The sequence below is a fragment of the Eretmochelys imbricata genome, chromosome 1 (genome assembly GCF_965152235.1).
Source record: "Eretmochelys imbricata isolate rEreImb1 chromosome 1, rEreImb1.hap1, whole genome shotgun sequence".
Taxonomy (NCBI): Eukaryota; Metazoa; Chordata; order Testudines; family Cheloniidae; genus Eretmochelys; species Eretmochelys imbricata.
Window position 1 is genome coordinate 208061317 of NC_135572.1, and position 18946 is coordinate 208080262.

Genomic DNA, 18946 nt, shown 5'->3' on the forward strand with positions numbered 1-18946 from the left:
CAGTGGCAGCTGAGCCAAGAACCGGAGCCAGAGGTCTGAGCTGGAGTCAAGAGCAAGTCTGGAACAAAGCAGGAGCAGGGCTGGGAACAAGGCTGGAGTCAGAGCAGGCTAAGGCCTGTGGAGTTTATCATCACAATCAGGCAGGGGAGACTTCAAGCCACAAAATTATGTTGGGCAGACTGAGGTGCTGCTTCTCCTGTGAGTCTTCTATACCTGCTCTCAGAGATAAACCAGCTCCTGGTTTGTAGATTGGCTGGGGCCTAGCATAGAATGACTCATCACTGCATGTGGCTTAATCAGGCTCTCCTTCAGGGATGACTCACACCTCACACCAGGTACTTAAATGTGATCCTCCCCATGCCAATATGAGGGAACTGGGGTTATTTAGTCTGCAGGAGAGAAGAGTGAGGGGGGATTTGATAGCAGCCTTCAACTACCTGAAGGGGGGTTCCAAAGAGGATGGAGCTCGGCTGGTCTCAGGGGTGGCAGATGACAGAACAAGGAGCCGTGGTCTCAAGTTGCGAGGGGGAGGTCTAGGTTGGATATTAGGAAACACTATTTCACTAGGAGGGTGGTGAAGCACTGGAATGGGTTACCTCGGGAGGTGGTGGAATCTCCATCCTTAGAGGTTTTTAAGGCCCGGCTTGACAAAGCCCTGGCTGGGATGATATAGTTGGTGTTGGTCCTGCCTTGAGCAGGGGGTGGGACTAGCTGACTCTCCTGAGGTCTCTTCCAACCCTAATCTTCTCTGATTCTATGAGGCAGTTAGTGCAGCAAACTCCTTTGAGACCTTATTCTGTAACTAGGGAGGACCAACACCATAGCTATGCAGCAGCATCTCCTGATCAAGCAGCATTGAGATCCCCTCCACGCCCCATCCTGCTGATCACTTTCTCCATGCACCACTAGAGCTGGTTGAAATGTTTTTTGGCATTGCTTTTTCCATTGGACAATGCCAATTTGTCACATTTGAAATATTCAGCAGGAATATGTTTTCAACAACTTTTTTTGTTTTGGGGAAAAAAAACTGAATCAAAGCATGTTAATCAGAGTTAACCTTACTGGAATGGAACACTTTGATTTTTCCATTTCAAACTGCCTGTTTCTAAATGTATTTTATAAATCATAGTATAATATAAAATAAATAATTCAAAATAAAGTATGAAAAAATATAGATTTTTTTTTAATTGAACCATTCATTTTGCAGGAACTTTGTGAAATTTCAGCTTTTTATTATGATTTGGATTTTTTTTTTAATATTGGACTTTCCCTTGGAACAGATATTCCAGTTCCAGATCAGCTCCGTGCTACTACCCTGTCCCAGCAGGAAGGGCCTGACTCTCTCTCCCAGTGCTTAAAGCAAGTAGGACTAGTTTGAAAAGAACCGTTCCTACAAACATAGAAGTGTAAGTCCCTCACTAACGCTTAGCTCGCAGCCTTAAAGTCTCCCTGTACTTCATGAATGCAGCTTTGAAGTGCAGTTCTCTGAAGATGCTGTGTGTGTGTTGGAGCATTTATGCTGTGAGCGTTAGAAAGTCTTCACTCTATTTATTTCTATCTTTTTTAGGACAGATAAAGCCTTTAACTTCACTGCCAGCCCTTCTCAGCCTCAGGTAAGCAGGAGCCCTACGTGACATCAGCTGCATGTGTCTTTTCACACACAAATGAGTTCCAGTGTGATCCTAGCAGTTAGAGATGGCAAAGAGCTATAGGATCAAACCCACTTCCCTCTCAGGATGCAACCTAGTCCATTGCTGTGGCATCTGTAGGGTAGAGTGAAGGGGTAGCACTGCATAATCTCTGCCCCTCCTGGAGCAGGTGCCAACCCTCACATAAGATATTCAGCTCAAGCAATTGAACAAACCAGAAATGTGAACTGGTGCAAACAGACATCATAGCTTGCTGTGGGATGAATGCAACACTCCACAAGCCCGGCAACCTGCACTGGATGCGGATGCACGGCGCTGTGTGCTGCTGGAACAGAGTGCCCAGTATGGACTTCTGCACTGTTGCAACTTACATTGGTTCAGTCACTCTACTACAGTTTGCTGAGATGCAGTCAGTTCTCTAGTGCAGACAAAGCGGCAAAGGATGCATCAGACTTCAAACTGCTACCAGCGCTTGAGTGGTCTGAAAAAAAAGTGGTGGGGAGGGGAGGGGTGTCTGTCTGCCCATAGCCCTGCCTAGCAATCAATTTTGCTCCTCCCCACCATTGTCTCTGCTCCCCCTGCAGCTCCTGGGGCTCTTTCTTCCCCACCAGGCCTGGGAGAAGAGGGTGAGCTGCAGCAGGATCCCCTCTTCCACTTCCCAAGCTGAGCGTTACCAGGAGGAAGAGGGAGGAGCAGGGGAACCATCCTGTCCCCATTGCTCACAAGGAGTGGAGCCTGCTCCTTTCTCCCTCCTGTGAGGAATGATGTTGGTTTTTGAGGGGACAGGGGCGAGCTCTGCCTGCTTCCTGCAGCAGCCCAGATTGGCTGCTCTTCCCCAGGGAAAGCAACTAAACAAAGGGGTCTATGCCTCCCCCCTCCCCTCCAGTGGTACTAAAAATGTGCCCCTCCCCCCGAGCATCCCGGCTCACTATTTATCATAGAATCACAGAATATCAGGGTTGCAAGGGACCTCAGGAGGTCATCTAGTCCAACCCCCTGCTCAAAGCAGGACCAATCCCCAATTTTTGCCCCAGATCCCTAAATGGCACCCTCAAGGATTGAACTCACAATCTTGGGTTTAGCAGGCCAAAGCTCAAACCACTGAGCTATCCCTTCCCAGAGCTGCAACCCTCAACACTTTAAGTACTATTACCTCAGCTGCAGCCGGAAGGTGATGTTCCGATTGATGAAATCATGACTCACTGATAGGTACAGACTCTTGGTTCAGTCCAGCCCTCTGACATCTGGAATGTCCAGGCCAGCAGCCATTTGGGGTTTTCCATTGCTGCCTATGCCAGCACAAGCAGATTTTTCTAATTCACAGCACTGAGGATCATTGTAGCAGCTCTCTTTAGCCATGAAAACCAGCCACCTCTATGGATGTGGGGATTCAGAGGGTTTCTCTTTGAAGATGAGTGGGGAAGTCCACCCCCCGCAGAAGTAGTGCCAATTAATCTAAGATCCAATCTGCAGATGCTTGCCAACAGATCCCTGGTGTGGAAAATCGGTCCACTGGCTGCAGATAACTGTTCTTTCCAAACCGCAGCATCCTGGAATCTGTTCACTCATCACAGTCAAGACTGTGTCAAATACCCTCTTCCTAACCAGCAGGCTCCTATTATAGCCTTACTGGTACATCTGCATTTAGATGACTTGGGTTTGTATCCTGGCAGACACTATTATATGGTTCTTTCTACTCAGAAACTCTCTCATTAGGTACTATGGATTTTTTTTAGATACAGTGATATTTTCCTGCCTCTTGGGCCTCGTCTGTCCTTTTTCTATTATTTATAGCCAGGCATTATAATATTCCCCTCTTCTTATCTTTCTGCCATGTTTAGTAGCTCCTATTAAGTCAAAGTAGTCTTCTCTTTACAGGAATCCCCATTGATCCATTTTTTGCCATCAGGCTTCTTATATTATTCTATGGACACTTTCATATAATTTTTATTTACCATTAGGAACACGGAGATGGTGCTGTTAGTTTCTTAGGCACTTGTACAAAGCCCAATAAAGTCCATAGGAATCTTTTCATTGAATTTAGAGGGCTTAGGATCAGGCCCTGAGCCATCTTTGATGGAACTGCAGTCCATTTGTCACAGTGGATAACATACGAGATTGTTAATTTTACTTTAGGGTCAGGATGCCCAGAACACCATTTTAAAAAAACACCCTAATATAGGCTCACACTATATGTATACTCCAACTAAAAAAAATACAGCAAGAGGACACCCCCAAATATGCCACTATGGCTAAACAACAGAGTAAAAGAGGCAGTTGGGGGCAAAAATGCATCCTTTAACCATTGGAAGTCAAATGCTACTGAGAAAAATAGAAAGGAGCATAAACTCTAGCAAGTCAAGTGTAAAAGTATAATTAGGCAGGCCAAAAAAGAATTTGAAGAGCAACTAGCAAGAGACACAAAAATTAACAGCAAAAAAGTTTGAGTATATCAGAAGCAGGAAGCTTGCCAAACAATCAGTGGGGCCACTGGACAATCAAGATGCTAAAGAAGCGCTCAAAGAAGACAAAGCCATAGTGGAGAAGCTAAATGAATTCTTTGCATCGGTCTTTACTGGAGAGGAGTTATTATTTTTAGTTGACAAATCTGAGGAACTGTCCCAGATTGAAGAGTCCGTAGAAGAGGTTTTGGAACACACTGATAAACAGTAATAAGTCACCAGGACAAGTTGGGGTTCACCCCAGAGTTCTGAAGGAACTCTGATATGAAATTTTAGAACGACTAACTGTGGTATGTACCCTATGGCTTAAATCTGCTTCTGCACTAGATGATTTGCAGATAGCTAATGTGATCCTGATTTTTAAAAAAGGATCCAAAGGCAAATATGGCAATTATAGGCCGTAAGTCTAACTCCAGTACCAAGCAAACTGGTTGAAACTATACTAAAGAACAGAATGATCAGACTCCTATGTGAACACGATTTGTTGGGGAAGAGTCAACACAGTTTTAGTAAAGGGAAATCATGCCTTACCAATCTACTGGAATTCTTTGAGGGGGCCAACAAACGTGTAGACAAGGGAGATCCAGTGGATATAACAGAAGTACTTATGGCACCTGAGAGTATGGCACTTATGGCACTAAATTTTTGTTAGTCTCTCAGGTGCCACAAGTACTCCTTTTCTTTTTGTGGATACAGACTAACACGGCTGCTACTCTGAAACCACTGGATATAGTGTACCTGGACTTTCAGAAAGCCTTTGACCAGGTGCCTCATCAAAGGCTCTTAAGCAAAGTAGGCAGTCATGGGATAAGGGTAAAATCCTTCTGTAACTGGTTAAAAGATAGGAAACAAAGGGTAGGAATAAATGGTCAGTCTTCACAGTGGAGAGAGGTAAATAGTGGAGTTCCTCAAGGATCTGTACTGGGACCAGAGTTGTTCAACATATTCATAAATTATCTGAAAAAGGGGCAAGTAGTGAGGTGGCAAAGTTTGGAGACAATTCAAAATTAATCAAGATAGTTAAGTTCAAAGTAGATTGCAAAGCTTTACAAAGGGATCTCACAAAATTGGGTGACTGGGCAACAAATGGCAGACGAAATTCAATTTTGATAAATGCAAAGTATTTAAACATAATCCCAGCTATACATACAAAATGATATGGTCTAAATTAGCTGTTACCACTCAAGAAAAATCTTGGAGTCATTGTGAATAGTTCTCAAAAACATCTGCTCAATATGCATCGGCAGTCAAAAAAGCGAACAATGTTAGGAGCTGTTAAGAAAGAGAGATAATAAGACAGAAAATATTATACAGCACTATATAATTCCATGGTATGCCCACACCTTGAATACTGCATGCAGTTCTGTTCACCCCAACTCAAAAAAGATATATTAAAAATAGAAAAGGTACAGAGAAGGGCAACAAAAATGAATAAGGGTATGGAGCAGCTTCTATATGAAGAAAGCTTTTTTAAAAACTGGGATTGTTCATCTTAGAATAGAGACAACTTGGGGGATATGATAGAGATGTATAAAATCATGAAAGTTTCTCCACTTTCTGTGGAGAAAGTGAATAAGGAAGTGTTGTTTACCCCTTCACATAACACAGGAACTAGGGGGCACCTGATGAAATTAATAGGCAGCAGGTTTAAAACAAACATAAAGAAGTATTTCTTCACACAATGCACAGTCAACCTGTGGAACTCGATGCCAGGAGATATTGTGAAGGCCAAAACTGGGTTTAAAAAAGAATTAGATGTTTTTATGGAGGATAGGTGATCCATCAAAGACTATTAGACAAGATGGTCAGGGATAAAACCATGCTCTGGGTGTCCCTAAACCTTTGACTGCCAGATACTGGGACTGGACGACAAGGGATGGATCACTGGACAATTGCCCTGTTCTGTTCATTCCCTCTGAAGCATCTGGTATTGGCCATTGTTAGAAGCAGGGCCGTTCCTAGGGGGTGTGGGTCCCGGGGCAGAAGTGATGTCACTTCCGGGACAAACCGTGCTCGGGGCAGGTAGGGGAGCCTGGAGGAGGCGGTGCCTCCCCAAACAGACCAGTTTGCTCCCCCCACCCAACACACTCACTCAGGTTCACCTGCCACCTAGTGCTGGACAATTGTGCCAGCCCGTGGGGCCCGGAGTGGTCACCCCGATTCGCCGTCCACTAGCGACGGCTCTGATCAGAAGACAGGATACTGGGCTAGATGCGCCATTGGTCTGACCCAGTATGGCCACTCTTATGTTCTTATACAACACAGGATGGGTGCCTTTTAATTGGCACACCACCATTTTTATAAATCAAATCAAGTAAGTATTGAATGAATTGACCTAGACTCTTTTTACAATCTAGAGCAATGCAAGAATAACCCCAAACAAGAAAAGGAAATACAACTATAACAAAAAGTGCTCAGTGACCTTAGTGCTCAATTTCTGCCCATTTCCCAAGTGCTGAGAAAGGAATTTAATAAAATTGCAAGTGAGAGAGGTGTTTTATTATGCAACTAAGGTGTGCAGATAAGGAAAAGGTTACTGTTTTAATTGTTTCAAAGAACAAGGCTAGGACTATAACAGGGTTTAAAAGAGAACTGGATAAATTCATGGAGGTTATGTCCATTACTGGCTGTTAGCCAGGATGGGTAAGGAATGGTGTCCTTAGCCTCTGTTTGTCAGAGGGTGGAGATGGATGGCAGGAGAGAGATCACTAGATCATTACCTGTTAGGTTCACTCCCTCTGGGGCACCTGGCATTGGCCACTGTCGGTAGACAGGATCCTGGGCTGGATGGACCTTTGGTCTGACCCCGTATAACCGCTCTTATGCTCTGAACTGAGTGTCTGAGTGGTGTGGGTCTGACGAGCCATAACTAATCTCTATGAGAAATTACAGGGCAACTAGAGTAAATAAGTTTCATATCTGATGTTAAGAAACGCTTCAGTTACATTCCCATTAAAATGGTTTCCCCTTTAACTGTTTTCACTATTTTTTTCTTGGTTGTAAAGTCCATTGCTCATTCGTACAACCAGAGGAAAAGAGCTGTTAAAAGGTGTTTACTTAGATCAAATGCAGCAGCAGTCAGCCAGGAGGTGAGCAACTATAAAAGGAACAGTGGGAACTACGAGACAGGTTTCCTCCTGAAAATTTTGGAAGCTCTTGTAGATAATCACTCAACAAAAAGTGACCCATTTTAGCATGCCCTTGTGATGAAGTGGGACTGTTCTTAATGTTTCCTCTGAATACTGTAGGGGTGCCTCAGTTTCCCCAATGCATTTCTTAAGCCTCTAAGTGGTGGGATAAGGGGGTGTACTTGTTGCAGAGCAAAGGGCCAGTGTACCTAAATGGCCGACACTCTGTCTCCTGGCAACTGATGGCCTGGGCCCTTCCCCCCTGCAAGGTGATAGCTAAAGGGGTTGGAGAACAAAGGAATCAGGTGACCTCCTGGCCCGGGAAAGGGACAAAGCCCAGAGGAGGAGGGGCTGAAGAGTAAGTCAGTTGGAAGCTGTCTGGGGACAAGAAGTGAAGTGCAGATGTGGTTGTCTGGCTCACTGCCCCCCAAAATGAACCCGGCTGAGGAGTCCTGTTCTCTGTACCTACAAGCTCTGTTTTAGACCGTGTTCCTGTCATCTAATAAACCTCTGTTTTACTGGCTGGCTAAGAGTCATGTATGACTGCGAAGTTGGGGTGCCGGACCCTCTGGCTTCCCCAGGACCCTGCCTGAGTGGACTCACTGTGGGAAGCGCACAAAGGGGCAAAGGATGCTAAATGCTCTGAGGTCAGACACAGGAAGGTGGAAGCTGTGTGAGCTTTATGCCCTAAAAACAGTCTGCTCACAGGGAGGAGACTTCACCAAAGTCCTAACTGGCTTCATAGGAAGCAGTTCCTGAGCATCGCACAGGAACTCCATAACAGCCCTGTGCTGGGAACTGCTCAGGAGGATGCTATGAGACTTCCTATGTTGGTCCTATGTTAATTCCGTACTTGGGGAATTACCCAGGGGGCTGTTCCACCCCTTTTACATTCAGAGGAGTATAAAGTTTTCCACCCCTGCTGAAGGTGGGGTGTCTGTGTAACTGGTTCTCAGGCTCTGTCGGCAGGTAGCTGCAGATTCTTGTGGTTTTTGGCCAGAACGAAGGGACTCTGCATAGATCTGAAGGAACAGGTTCAGCTGATTTTCCAAGTGGCATTTGCTAGGATTTACAGCTGTAACACAGACATATTTTCATTTCACAGTAAGCCCTTCTTGTCTGTAAAATGGATACAGAAACTGGAAAACTTGGAAAAATTCTGGTTCAGTTCTGCTTTGCGCTCAAAATTGGAAGCAGGAAAACTGCTTTGTGAGGGAAATGATTCTTGCCTGTCTCCAAAGATAGGAGTATGAGGGCTTGCTCACATATAAGGGCTGTGAAATGAACTTAATTATTAACACACATCCGTGGAAGAGCTGAGATTAGAATTTATAGTCCGCTGGATCACAGGCCAGCATGACTTAAACCCACAGCCAAAAGCAAAGGGTATCTTGCAGTTGGTGCTTTGCCTGTGTACTGCCTGGAGTCATGCAAGAAGCAATGCAAAGCTGGAAACATGCTCAGTGCAGCTGAAATGTTTGGAGATTTTAGTAGCCGGTCTCTAACACCCTGCACTTAGCCTTTGCAATTGGCAATTTTCACAGGCTTATCCTCTGGCCAAATCTGGATGACTTTTCATGGGGATAGAAAAAGATACTTCTGTGGCTCCAGGGCTATCCCTTAGCCAAATTTCGAATCCCAGCTCCAAAGCATGGGGGCACTACAGTTCTTCAAAGAAATTAGGAAAAAATTGTTAGCATTGGCAAAGCTACCCTAACATCATTCTCAGCAATGGCGAACCCAATCTCCCTGAAACTTCAAAAATCAGCCGGAGGAAAGTAGCAATCACTGACTTTTTTTTTGTTTTGTTTTGTTTTTTTGTGGCTAAGTCAGAACCAGAGGAAAATGTTAGGCAATCACAATTATAGCCTACAGGCTTCCGCCCCTCCCCTGCCTATGTAATGGCATTCTAAATCATACAGAAACTGCTGGAGGCAATTGTTGCCATTGAAAACACTTTACTATAAAATCCCACCTTTTTAAAAACATTATTGTATTATGTTGGAGTATTATGATGAGCAGGAGTTGAAACTGAAACTGCTGAAATTCTGGTGCCATGGAGGTATCTGGGGTTAAACTCTGTGCGTAGAGGGGCTGGTGCAGTCTGTATCTTTGGCCAGCCATTGAGAGGAATACAAAGGCCTTTCAAAACACTTGAACTCCAGGTGACTAGTTGGACTGCAGAAGCTTTCCATGCCTGATTTCTCAGCCTAGATACAGGGGGCTGTTCTGTTCTTTTGGGGATGTTCTGGAGCCAGTGGCAGAGGGACTCCTGAACTGTAATGCACAAATGGGAGCACTGATCCTGTTTTTTCTGCAGTATTTTCTGTACAAGTTCCCTCCAGATGTGGATTCCATCATCATCAAGGTGGTATCTGAAACAGTCTATCCCTGTTCTGTTGTCTCCGTCCAGGATATTGTGGTAAGTCTAGAGAGGGGGCTCTCAGCTTTCAATGGCAGATAATCTAGAGTGTAGGCTCTGGGCATTGGTATCCTACCTCTATCACCATGTGTGATGTATTTCAACCAGTAGAGATATGAAGCCTCAGGGGCCTGTACTGCAGAGTAACAATACAGGAGGAGCTTGAAGGGAGGTGAAGGGCCTGTGGAAGGAATGGGAAAGGACTAGCTGCTGAGTTCTAAGTAGCTCCTCAGGTGATATTTTTACCAGTGTTAGTGAGGGTAGTGAGCAAGTTAATGATTACGCTCCCATCCCAAGATCTGAAGGTGCTTTTCCTTACCTGGGAAGTGGGACAGTACCATTCTCTCTTCATTTTACAGATGGGTAAATGGAGGCACAGAGAGATGACATGAGGTGTCTTCTTTCCCCCCATTTTCTCTCGCCATCCCTCTCCCTCTCCCAACCTTCTTTGGTCACTGTTCCCCCTCTCTCTCTATTACCTGGCCCTTTGTCCTCCCCTTTTCCTCTGGCCCAATCTCCCCCCTCAATCTTTTTCCTGAATTCTAGTTCATACCCTCTGGTCCTCTCCCATTCATGCCATGACTGCCTCCTGCAGGTGGAATTTGCTGTTGCTCAGAGCCAGGAAGCAGCAGTATGGGCCACCTATTTCTTCTCCCTTCCTGCCCTGCTATGCAGGATGGAGAGGCACACTCAGAGTGAGGGAGCAGTGAATAGGGGAGGGAGAGGTGAAGGAAGCAGTCTTGAAACCCTGAGAGCAGCCTCTAATAGCTGGGAGGAGGTGGTGAAGTGGAAACAACAATCCTGGCCTGCAGCCCTGCTCATGAGTGGCCTTTCAAATGACATGACTGAGAGGGCGACAATGCGGGCAAACGTGTGACTGTCACTCCACATGGCAGGTACAGAAAGGGGAAACATGGAGCTAGGGGGTCTGTCGTGAGGAGGTTCGGGATATCAGGAAAATGAGGACCAGGCCTAGACTCCTAGTAGAGCAGCTTAGATTGCTATAACAAATGTCTTCTCCCCTCTGCTTTATCGGGGCCTTCAACTGAGAGATTCAGAGTAAATGACCTGGCTGTTTGAAGCTGGGTCCTTGCTGAGAGAGACCACTTGAGCCCTGGCCATGGCTGGTATTCTCAGCACAGCTTCGCTAGCCCCTGTATGCCGCTGAGGTTGCTGCCTGTGGGACTCCAGGCTGGTCTCCTTCAGTGCTCTTCATGAAGCCCTGGTGGGGAGATGAGGGGAAGATGACAAAGCCAACTTGAAAGCCCAAAGGAGTGTATTTTTATTAGGTTTATGGGAGTTTTTTCCACATCAGGCCTATCGAGGAAAGCCAGTTTGTGCTCCTCCTGGCTCAGAAAATGCAGTTGGATTTTTCAATTTTTTTTTATTACTTATGCTTGTTTTAGTGTCCTGTGTATGATCTGGACCACAATGTGGAGTTTAATGGTGTTTACCAGTCCATGACAAAGCAAGCTGCCATCACTGTACAGGTGAGATGTTGATTTTGTCAGTGCTAATTTCCAGTGACCCTGTGTGCCTCCTCTCTGCTTAATCTTTTTATCTGTGGGATACTGGTGCTCAAGATCAGGGGTTCCTGTGCTTTTGGATAGCATGGCCCACATCTTAATACAAATGGAGAGCCAGTTTCAGAGAGAGATGGTGACTTGCCTCAAGCCACACAGCAGGTCAGTGGGAAAGCTGGTTTAGGAACAAGGAAGTCTCCCAAGTTCTAGATTTCCTTCTTATTTCTCTAAGAAATGACTGACTCCTAGAATACATTTTGTGTGCTTGAGCCAGTCACATGCTGCTTTGCAAAAAATGGGGACCTATTTTTATGGGTAATCTCAACAGAAGGGCTGAATTTCTGGTATGTGTCCTAACTTCAGGCTTTTGAGCCTGCCAGCCACTGTCTCCAGGGTCTTCACACTTTACCCTAGGTGGGCAGGTAGGGAAACCCAGATCTGCCCTTTGCACTGAGCTGCAGCCCAGGGACCCTGTATGAAGCAGAGGAGATCTGTTTGTTCAGACCCTCTTCTGTATCCCTGGGCTGCTTCCTACTGTGACTGGCATCTAGTCCTTCCTCACAGTAGAGTTGTCAGGCATCCGGTTTTCAACCGGAATGCCCAGTCAAAAATGGATCCTGGAGGCTCTGGTCGCTGCTGACTGGGCCATTTAAAGTCTGGTCAGCAGCGCAGTAGGGCTAAGGCAGGCTCCCTGTCTGCCCTGGTTCCATGTGGTTCCCTGAAGTAGTTGGCATTTCCCTCTGGCTCCTAGGTGGAGGTGTGGCTATGGGGCCACTGCGCACTGCCCCTGCCCTGAGCACCAGCTCCGCAGCTCTCATTGGCCAGGAGCTGCTGCCAATGAGTGCTGCGGAGGCAGTGCCTGAGGACAGGGGCAGTACGTAGAGCTTCGTGGCTGCCCCTCCACCTAGGAGCTGGAGAGAAATGCCAGACACTTTTGGGAACTGCCTGAAGTAACTGCCACCCAGAGCCCGCACCCTGAGTCCTCTCCTGCACCCCAACCCCTGCCCCAGGTTAGAACCCCCTCCCACACCCTAACTCCCTCCCAGAGCCTGCACCCCCTCATGCACCCCTACTCTCTGCCTCAGCCCTGAGCCCCCTCCCGGAGCCTGCACCCCATGTCCCTTCCCACACCCCAACCCTCTGTCCCAGCCCTGAGTCTCCTCATGCACCCAAACTCCACCCAAACTCCCTCCCAGAGACCGCACCCCCTCCTGCACTCTGAAGCTCTCAGCCCCAAACCAGAGCCCACACCCCCAGCTGGAGCTCTCATCCCCCCTACACCCACACCCAAACCCCTGCCACAGCCCAGAGCCCCCTCACTTCCTGAACCTCTCATTTCTGGCCCCACCCTAGAGCCCATACCCAAAGCTCAGAGCCCATTCTGCCTCCCACACCTTATTCTCCAGCCCAGAGCCCATTCCCACACTCCGAACCCCTAATTTCTGGCCCCACCCCAGTGCCCTCACTCAGCCTGGGGAAAATGAGTGAGAGTGGGGGAGAGTGAGCAGTGGAGGGAGGGGAGAAGGAGCGAGCGGGGCTTGGCATCAGAGAAGGGGCGGGGCCTCCGGAGGGGGTGGGGCAGGCGTGTTCAGTTTTCTGCAATTGGAAAGTTGGCAAGCCTACTTTAGTCTTTTCCCCAGCTGACTCTTCTGCTGGTCCCAAAACAAAGGGGATCCAGACTAGTTATGAGAAACAACAAAGCTACTGTACGAGGCCTATCTGTCCCAAAGGGGCTCTGCTCCTTCAGAATCTCTAGTTAGGCCCTGTCCCAGCTGATCCTGCTTTCCAGGCAGCTTCAAGGCAGTCATATCACAATGGTCCCCTCTGGCCTTTTGAATCAATGTAATCTGGATAGGCTCTGGCCCCAGCCAGGCTTTCTTTCACAGGGCTCGCTCAAGAGGCCCAGTCTCTCTCCCAGTTAGCCACCATTGAGCAGTATTTTTTCCTCTTTTCTCTCCAGGCTTGACACTTTGCACATGTGCAACGGGGTGGGGCTGACTGATCCCACAGGCTCTCATTAGCTCCTTCCTGATGATCAGCCATCACAGGCTGCTAGGTCTGGTGTTTAGGCATTTGAATCAGTGGCCTGGCTTTCAAGAGTGGAGAGCACCTGCAGCTCCCAGTCAAATAAACTGGTCTGCAAGTGCTCAGTACGCTTGAAAGTCGGGCCAGTGATTTACATGCCTTAATATAGACCTAGCAGCCTAACTTTAGGCCCCCAGTGTTGAAAAATCTTGCCCTGAAGGCTTAAAGGAACGCTAACCGGCTCTCTGGTTTACAACGTACTTCTCATTCTAGTGTCCCTGTGCGCTCCCACCTGACTCACCACTTCAACTTCCTGCTTTATAACTCATGGGAGGCGTGCCAGTATCCTGGTGTAATGGCACACTACAACCTTAAGCTGACCTATATTAGGTTGACTTACAGCCACGGCATTAATTACTGTGGTGGGTCATGTCCACGCTACCTTTCTTCTGTCAGTGGTGCACGTCCTCCCCAGGAATGCTTCCACCGACTTAAGAAGGGCCGTGTGGGGAGCTGAGTACCTGGGCTCTCAGCTCCTCTCTCAGCTCATTGCTGGGAACCTGGCTGGGCTGGCCCTTCTGATGCCCTGCTCCCTGCCAGGAGCCCGGCTGCCCCACCCTGGGCTCTCAGTGGGGAGTGGAGAGCTGGAGGGGGCAGCCAGGCTCCGGGCAGGGAACTGCATGGAGCTGGGAGGAATGACAGCCAACAGCCAATCTAAGTAACCAGCAGTCTCTATGCAGACACTGTGTTGCCCTAACTACATCAGCATAAGCCCTATGGCTCTCAGGGAGTTGGAGTTATGTCGGTGTAGTAGGGCACTTACATTGGTGGGAACAAAGCTGTTGTGTTTACACTGACATAACTAAGGTGACGTAAGCAGCCTTACGTCGACCTAACTCTGTAGTGTAGACCAGGCCTTAGTCCAGTGTAACTCTCATACTCCAGGTGAACATACCTGGTATGTATAGTTGTACCCTTTGTGGCATGTTATTGCTTGTGACTGGTTGAACAGTTGCTTAGAGAGGCAATGTGGACTGAGCTGAGCACAGGTCTGGAAACCAGGACTCTTGTGTTTTAATCTTGGCTATGCTTCTCCTAATGGGTGCTAGAACAGGACTTTGAAAATGTAAAGTGCTAAGTGTATGGCAAGATCTATATTCAAAAAGTTACACCGGTGTACTAAATTGATTTAAAATGGATCAACTTACACTAGTGCAGACCCCTAATATAGGCACACTTATCCTGGTTTGAGCTTCACTGAAGCTAAACTGATTTAAGTGAAGTTTACATGCAAGTGAGGCTCAAACCAGCGTGTGTCTTTATTAGGGGTTTGCTCTAGTGCAGCGGTTTTCAACCTGTGGTCTGTGGATCCTTAGAGATCTGCAGACTATGTCTAAGCTTTCCAAAGGGATCTGCACCTTCACTCCAAATTTTTGGGGGCCTGCAAATGAAAAAAAGTTGTAAACCACTGACTAGTGTAAGTAGATCACCTTTTTTTTCTTTTAATTGATGTAGTTAGATCAGTGCAAGTTTTCTAATCTAGACCAGGCATTTAACTACATTGAGTTCTTTAACTGGCATGGGAGAGGAGACTCCTCCTCTGCAGCCCTGTCCTCCCTCGCTTTTCACAAGGTTCTCTCTTGTTTGTTTCTGTGCAGAAGAAGGACTTCCCAGGCGAGCAGTTCTTTGTTGTGTTTGTCATAAAGCCAGAGGACTATGCCTGCGGGGGCTCTGTGCCTTCCTCTATCAAGGGTAAGATGAACTAGGGGACTGGCACAGTGCACCACAGGGGTGGGGAAGGGTGAACACCTTATGTTACTGTTTGTGGCCCTCCTGTGGAATGGCAATGCTGTACGTCAAAGGGAGCCACTGCAAGGAAGGGTCATTGAAACAAAGGGAAATGGGAGATCCCAAAGGAGGAGTCTGGGTAGAATGCATCTTTGCAGACCCAGAGCTTCTTGCAAATCTTGTGGGGTGGATCCAGGAGCTGTATCTGTAAACAGGATCAGGCCAGCCCCAAGAGTTGAGATGACAGTTTGGAAGCAAGGAAGTGGTTCCTGTGATTGGTAATTACTAAGCTGATCCACTGTAGACATGGAAGAAAGTAGAAATTTAAAAAAAAAACCCTAAATATTTTTTTCAGCTGGTGATAGAACCTTCCCTGCCCCCCAAAATTACATTGCTCTGTCAATGCATGTGCAAGCCCTTCGAGAGATACTATGCATATGAACTAATAGTCATCCCATGCAGGCCAATGCCAACAGTGTGCTCGGCTCTGTAGAAGATGCAAAACTAAGGACAGTGTGTGCCCCAAGAAGAAGAGAAAAGTAGAGGAAATAGAATGCACTGGGAAACTAGAGGGGAAACATTTAGGTCTTGCTTTTACCCAGTAGTTATGATAAGTGCACTTTTTACAGGCATCTCGGAAGAAGTGGGCTTTTACGGGGATTTGAATAATGAGAGGATAGTGGCTGGCAGGACAGGAGAGTGGTAACTCCATGCACAGGGTGAGTGTGGAAAAAGGCACAGAGATGAGTGTAGAGAAGGAAATGAATACCAATGACATCAGTCTCAAAACCCTGGAGAGGAGAAGGTGTGAGGGAGACTAATGCAAAAGGAGACAAGTTATAGGCCATGGTGGGATTGTGCAGAGCTTTGAGAGGGAGAAGAAAACCTGGAAAGTTAATTCTGTGAGCAAGAGGGGGCTGCCATGGTCTGAATGAGTGAGCCATCCAGAAGTAAGTGTCAGCTTGATAATCAAGCAGAGCTGGTTAAAACTTCATCCCCTCCTCCTCCAATACAGCCATCTTCCTTACTTGAGGAGATGGTCCACATGGTCCTTCTCCAGAGGTATTCAATGGTCCAGGAACAGGAAGAGAAGAACCAGGTGTTGCATGTGAGCCGGGGATTGGGAATTAACAGGATGGGTGGTGAAATGGGAGAGAGGGGCTTGCAATGTTCAGTGAAATGATGGGGTGGCCAGAGAGAGGATATTTTAATGACTGAGAAATCACACTGGGAGCTTAGTGAAGACACGATGCAGGGAGAGGACTTGTTGGGCAGAGGGCCAGTTAGCCCAGGATCAAAGATCAAATGAAGGCCAGGAGACTAATGGTTGGAAGGGATCTCTATGTCAAAGTTGAAGTAATCAAGAGTGAGGGTGGGGGAGGGAGAGGGAGAGGAGGTGGTGTTGCCAGAGAGGAGGAGGAGGAAATAGAGGTAAGCCATGGATTTGACAAGATTTAGGTGAGAAGAAGAGGCAGGCCTTGTGGGAGCAGGAGAGGGGAGGGAAAGGAGGTGTTCCATGGAGGAGGAAGGACAAGGTGACCATATGACAGAGAGATGACATACACTCTGTGTGTATGGTGCGCAGAGTGTGGCTGATTGGAGTGATGACAGGCCTGGCAGGGGGAGATGTATTTTAAATATGTTGCACTCCTACCTTCCCCTTGTAGCCTGAAGAAGGTTTATGTTCATTTTCTTAGCTCCTGTCCGTGGCTCTAAGCCCTGTGCAATATTTCAGATCCACAGGACACCTATTAAACTGGCATAAAGCCAACCAGCCATCGTGTGTGTAACCTCTGCATCGAATTCCCAATTCCATGCACCCATCAACCCATCTCTGCCCCAAATGCCTGGAAGAAAACAACACCCAACAACCACCCCATGAGCTTTGTAATGCACCTGGCAGGTTAACAAGTGCAGGCTCTGGTGAACCAGCCGGAAAGCAACCTCCCAGTGCAGATTATGGAGCACTGGGGTAATGTGCTCTCAGCAAGATTCAATGGAAATCTGCACTTGCTTCAGATTCCAAATGGTCTTGCCGAAAGTTGTCAGATGTAGATTGTGCTGCAACAGTCTAGTACTGAGGCACAGATCTGTGTACTAAGGTAGCTGGCACTGGTGGGAGAATATGATCTTTGCTGCAGCTGCTACCTAGCCCTCTAAGAACAGTCCAGGTTTGTAATAAAATTCCCCTTAGGAAATCAGTAATAATCTACCGATAGCACCTCTACAGCTTCCCCAGTCAGAAAAGACATACGTCTAACACCCAGGTGGCGGTCCAGAGAGCCTCAGGAACCAGCCCTTGAGTGGATGACACTGGCTAAAACTCGAGCGGAGAAGCGTTTGCCTCCATTGAGATTGACAGCTCAGCCCAGAACAGGAGAGGTGGTTTTTTGTTTTGTTTTGTTTTTTTTATCCTCAAAGTACTGTGAAAATTCCTCCCGGTGAGAGAAGTGCGACTGTCATCAATGGGCTGCTCAGGTTCACCAGGCTTTCTCCCACCTGGAGCATGGTGTGCGACTCCCTGCAGTATTTTCTGGTTTGCACAGCTCTGTCCATTATGAAGCATTTGACACATTTACACACCCACAACTGTAACAGCCCTCCCCCCCCCAGCATTCTGCACAACCGTTCTGGAGGGAGGCAGGAGAAGTTTGTCTAAGGATTCAGCACGAGTCTTGCAGCGTGAGATCTTTAACAAGGGAGCCCCCTTGATCGCCTCTCCACGGGTGTCAACGTCTCCTCGTGCGTTCCACAGGCAGCTTTGTGGACCGATCGCAGACTGAGAGCGAAATCCCATAGTTTACGGGGTGGGGGTGATGAAATACACTTTGGGCTCAGCCACCTGAAGCATCACAGGTTTCTAGCGTCAAGATGTAGGATCGAGCAAGAGCCGTGGGAAGACTTTCCCAGCCATGCCTGTGGCTTCACCACAAATGGTGACATGTGGCTATTCACCGTACGGTTGTGCCAGGATTCTAGCCTCACGCAAATGGAAATGGGTACATCCAAGAACAGTGCTGGGTCCGGGCTACTTCTCAGGTGAACGAGTCCCAGCAGTGTTAAATAATGTGTTTCTGATCCAGTGCACCTTGCTTCTTACAGGAAAGGGCAACCACACCTGGAACCTACAACGAACGAAGAGCCTTCAAGTGACCATTGTACCCTCTATTAAAGGTTAATGTCTCTCTGAGGTATGGTCCAGTATTGCTGGGGAGCTCCAAGGTGCTCCACTCTGGGCTTCTCTTACCAGGAGGTGTGGTAGGGAATAGTACGGGGCACTCTGTGTGGAAGCTCCCAGCTAATTCAGTCCCAGCAGGAGGCACAGCAAGGACTGGTATAGGGGTGTCTGCTGAGGGACTGTTCCAGCACCAGCCTTTTCCGGCAGGGAAGAAATGCCGTCTAGGAGGGGGATGGTGGCACTTGCAATGACTGGAGTTCATGCAGTCTGGGGCACTGGCACTGGGAGACCCCCCCCCCAGCTATTTCAGTCACAGTCTCTACCAGCAGGAGGTGCTGTAGTGAGCAGGGCAGGGATGCTAGCTGCGAGGGGACTGTTTTCCCATAAGCTGACCATCCTCCCGTTCCTCCTTCCCCAGAGTCTGACTACGTGCAAGCCATGCTCTTCAGCTTCCTGAGCTTCCTCTCCTTCTACCTGGGCTCACTGATTGTCGCCTTTGTGCACTACGTCAGGTGGGTGAAGCAGTTGGACAATGACTATGTTCAGGCTATGCCTGTGGCTTTTTCTTTCTCGGCTGAAATGCCCCACCCTGCAGTGAGCCAGGCATCCGAGCCCAGCAGGCTAAGGGAGTTCCTGGCCACCCAGTGGGCCCTTCTGTGAGGGAGGAATGGGGGGGCGTTTGGCACCCTGTGCCCCAGCCCGCAGAGAGGAAGGCAAGTGCCAGGGCACTAGAGAGACACCAGGCATCTGCTGCATGTGTGTGGGTTGGTA

At 47.8% G+C, this 18946-nt stretch overlaps 1 protein-coding gene across 1 annotated transcript in view; it reads left to right on the top strand.

The window, feature by feature from the left end:
- SIDT1 (SID1 transmembrane family member 1) overlaps nt 1-18946 on the top strand; it is an 86902-nt gene that overhangs the window by 37990 nt on the left and 29966 nt on the right. The window contains 6 exon segments of the mRNA XM_077823065.1: nt 1568-1613; nt 9560-9661; nt 11068-11151; nt 14868-14961; nt 18100-18171; nt 18594-18687. Coding sequence (XP_077679191.1) covers nt 1568-1613; nt 9560-9661; nt 11068-11151; nt 14868-14961; nt 18100-18171; nt 18594-18687 — 492 coding nt within the window.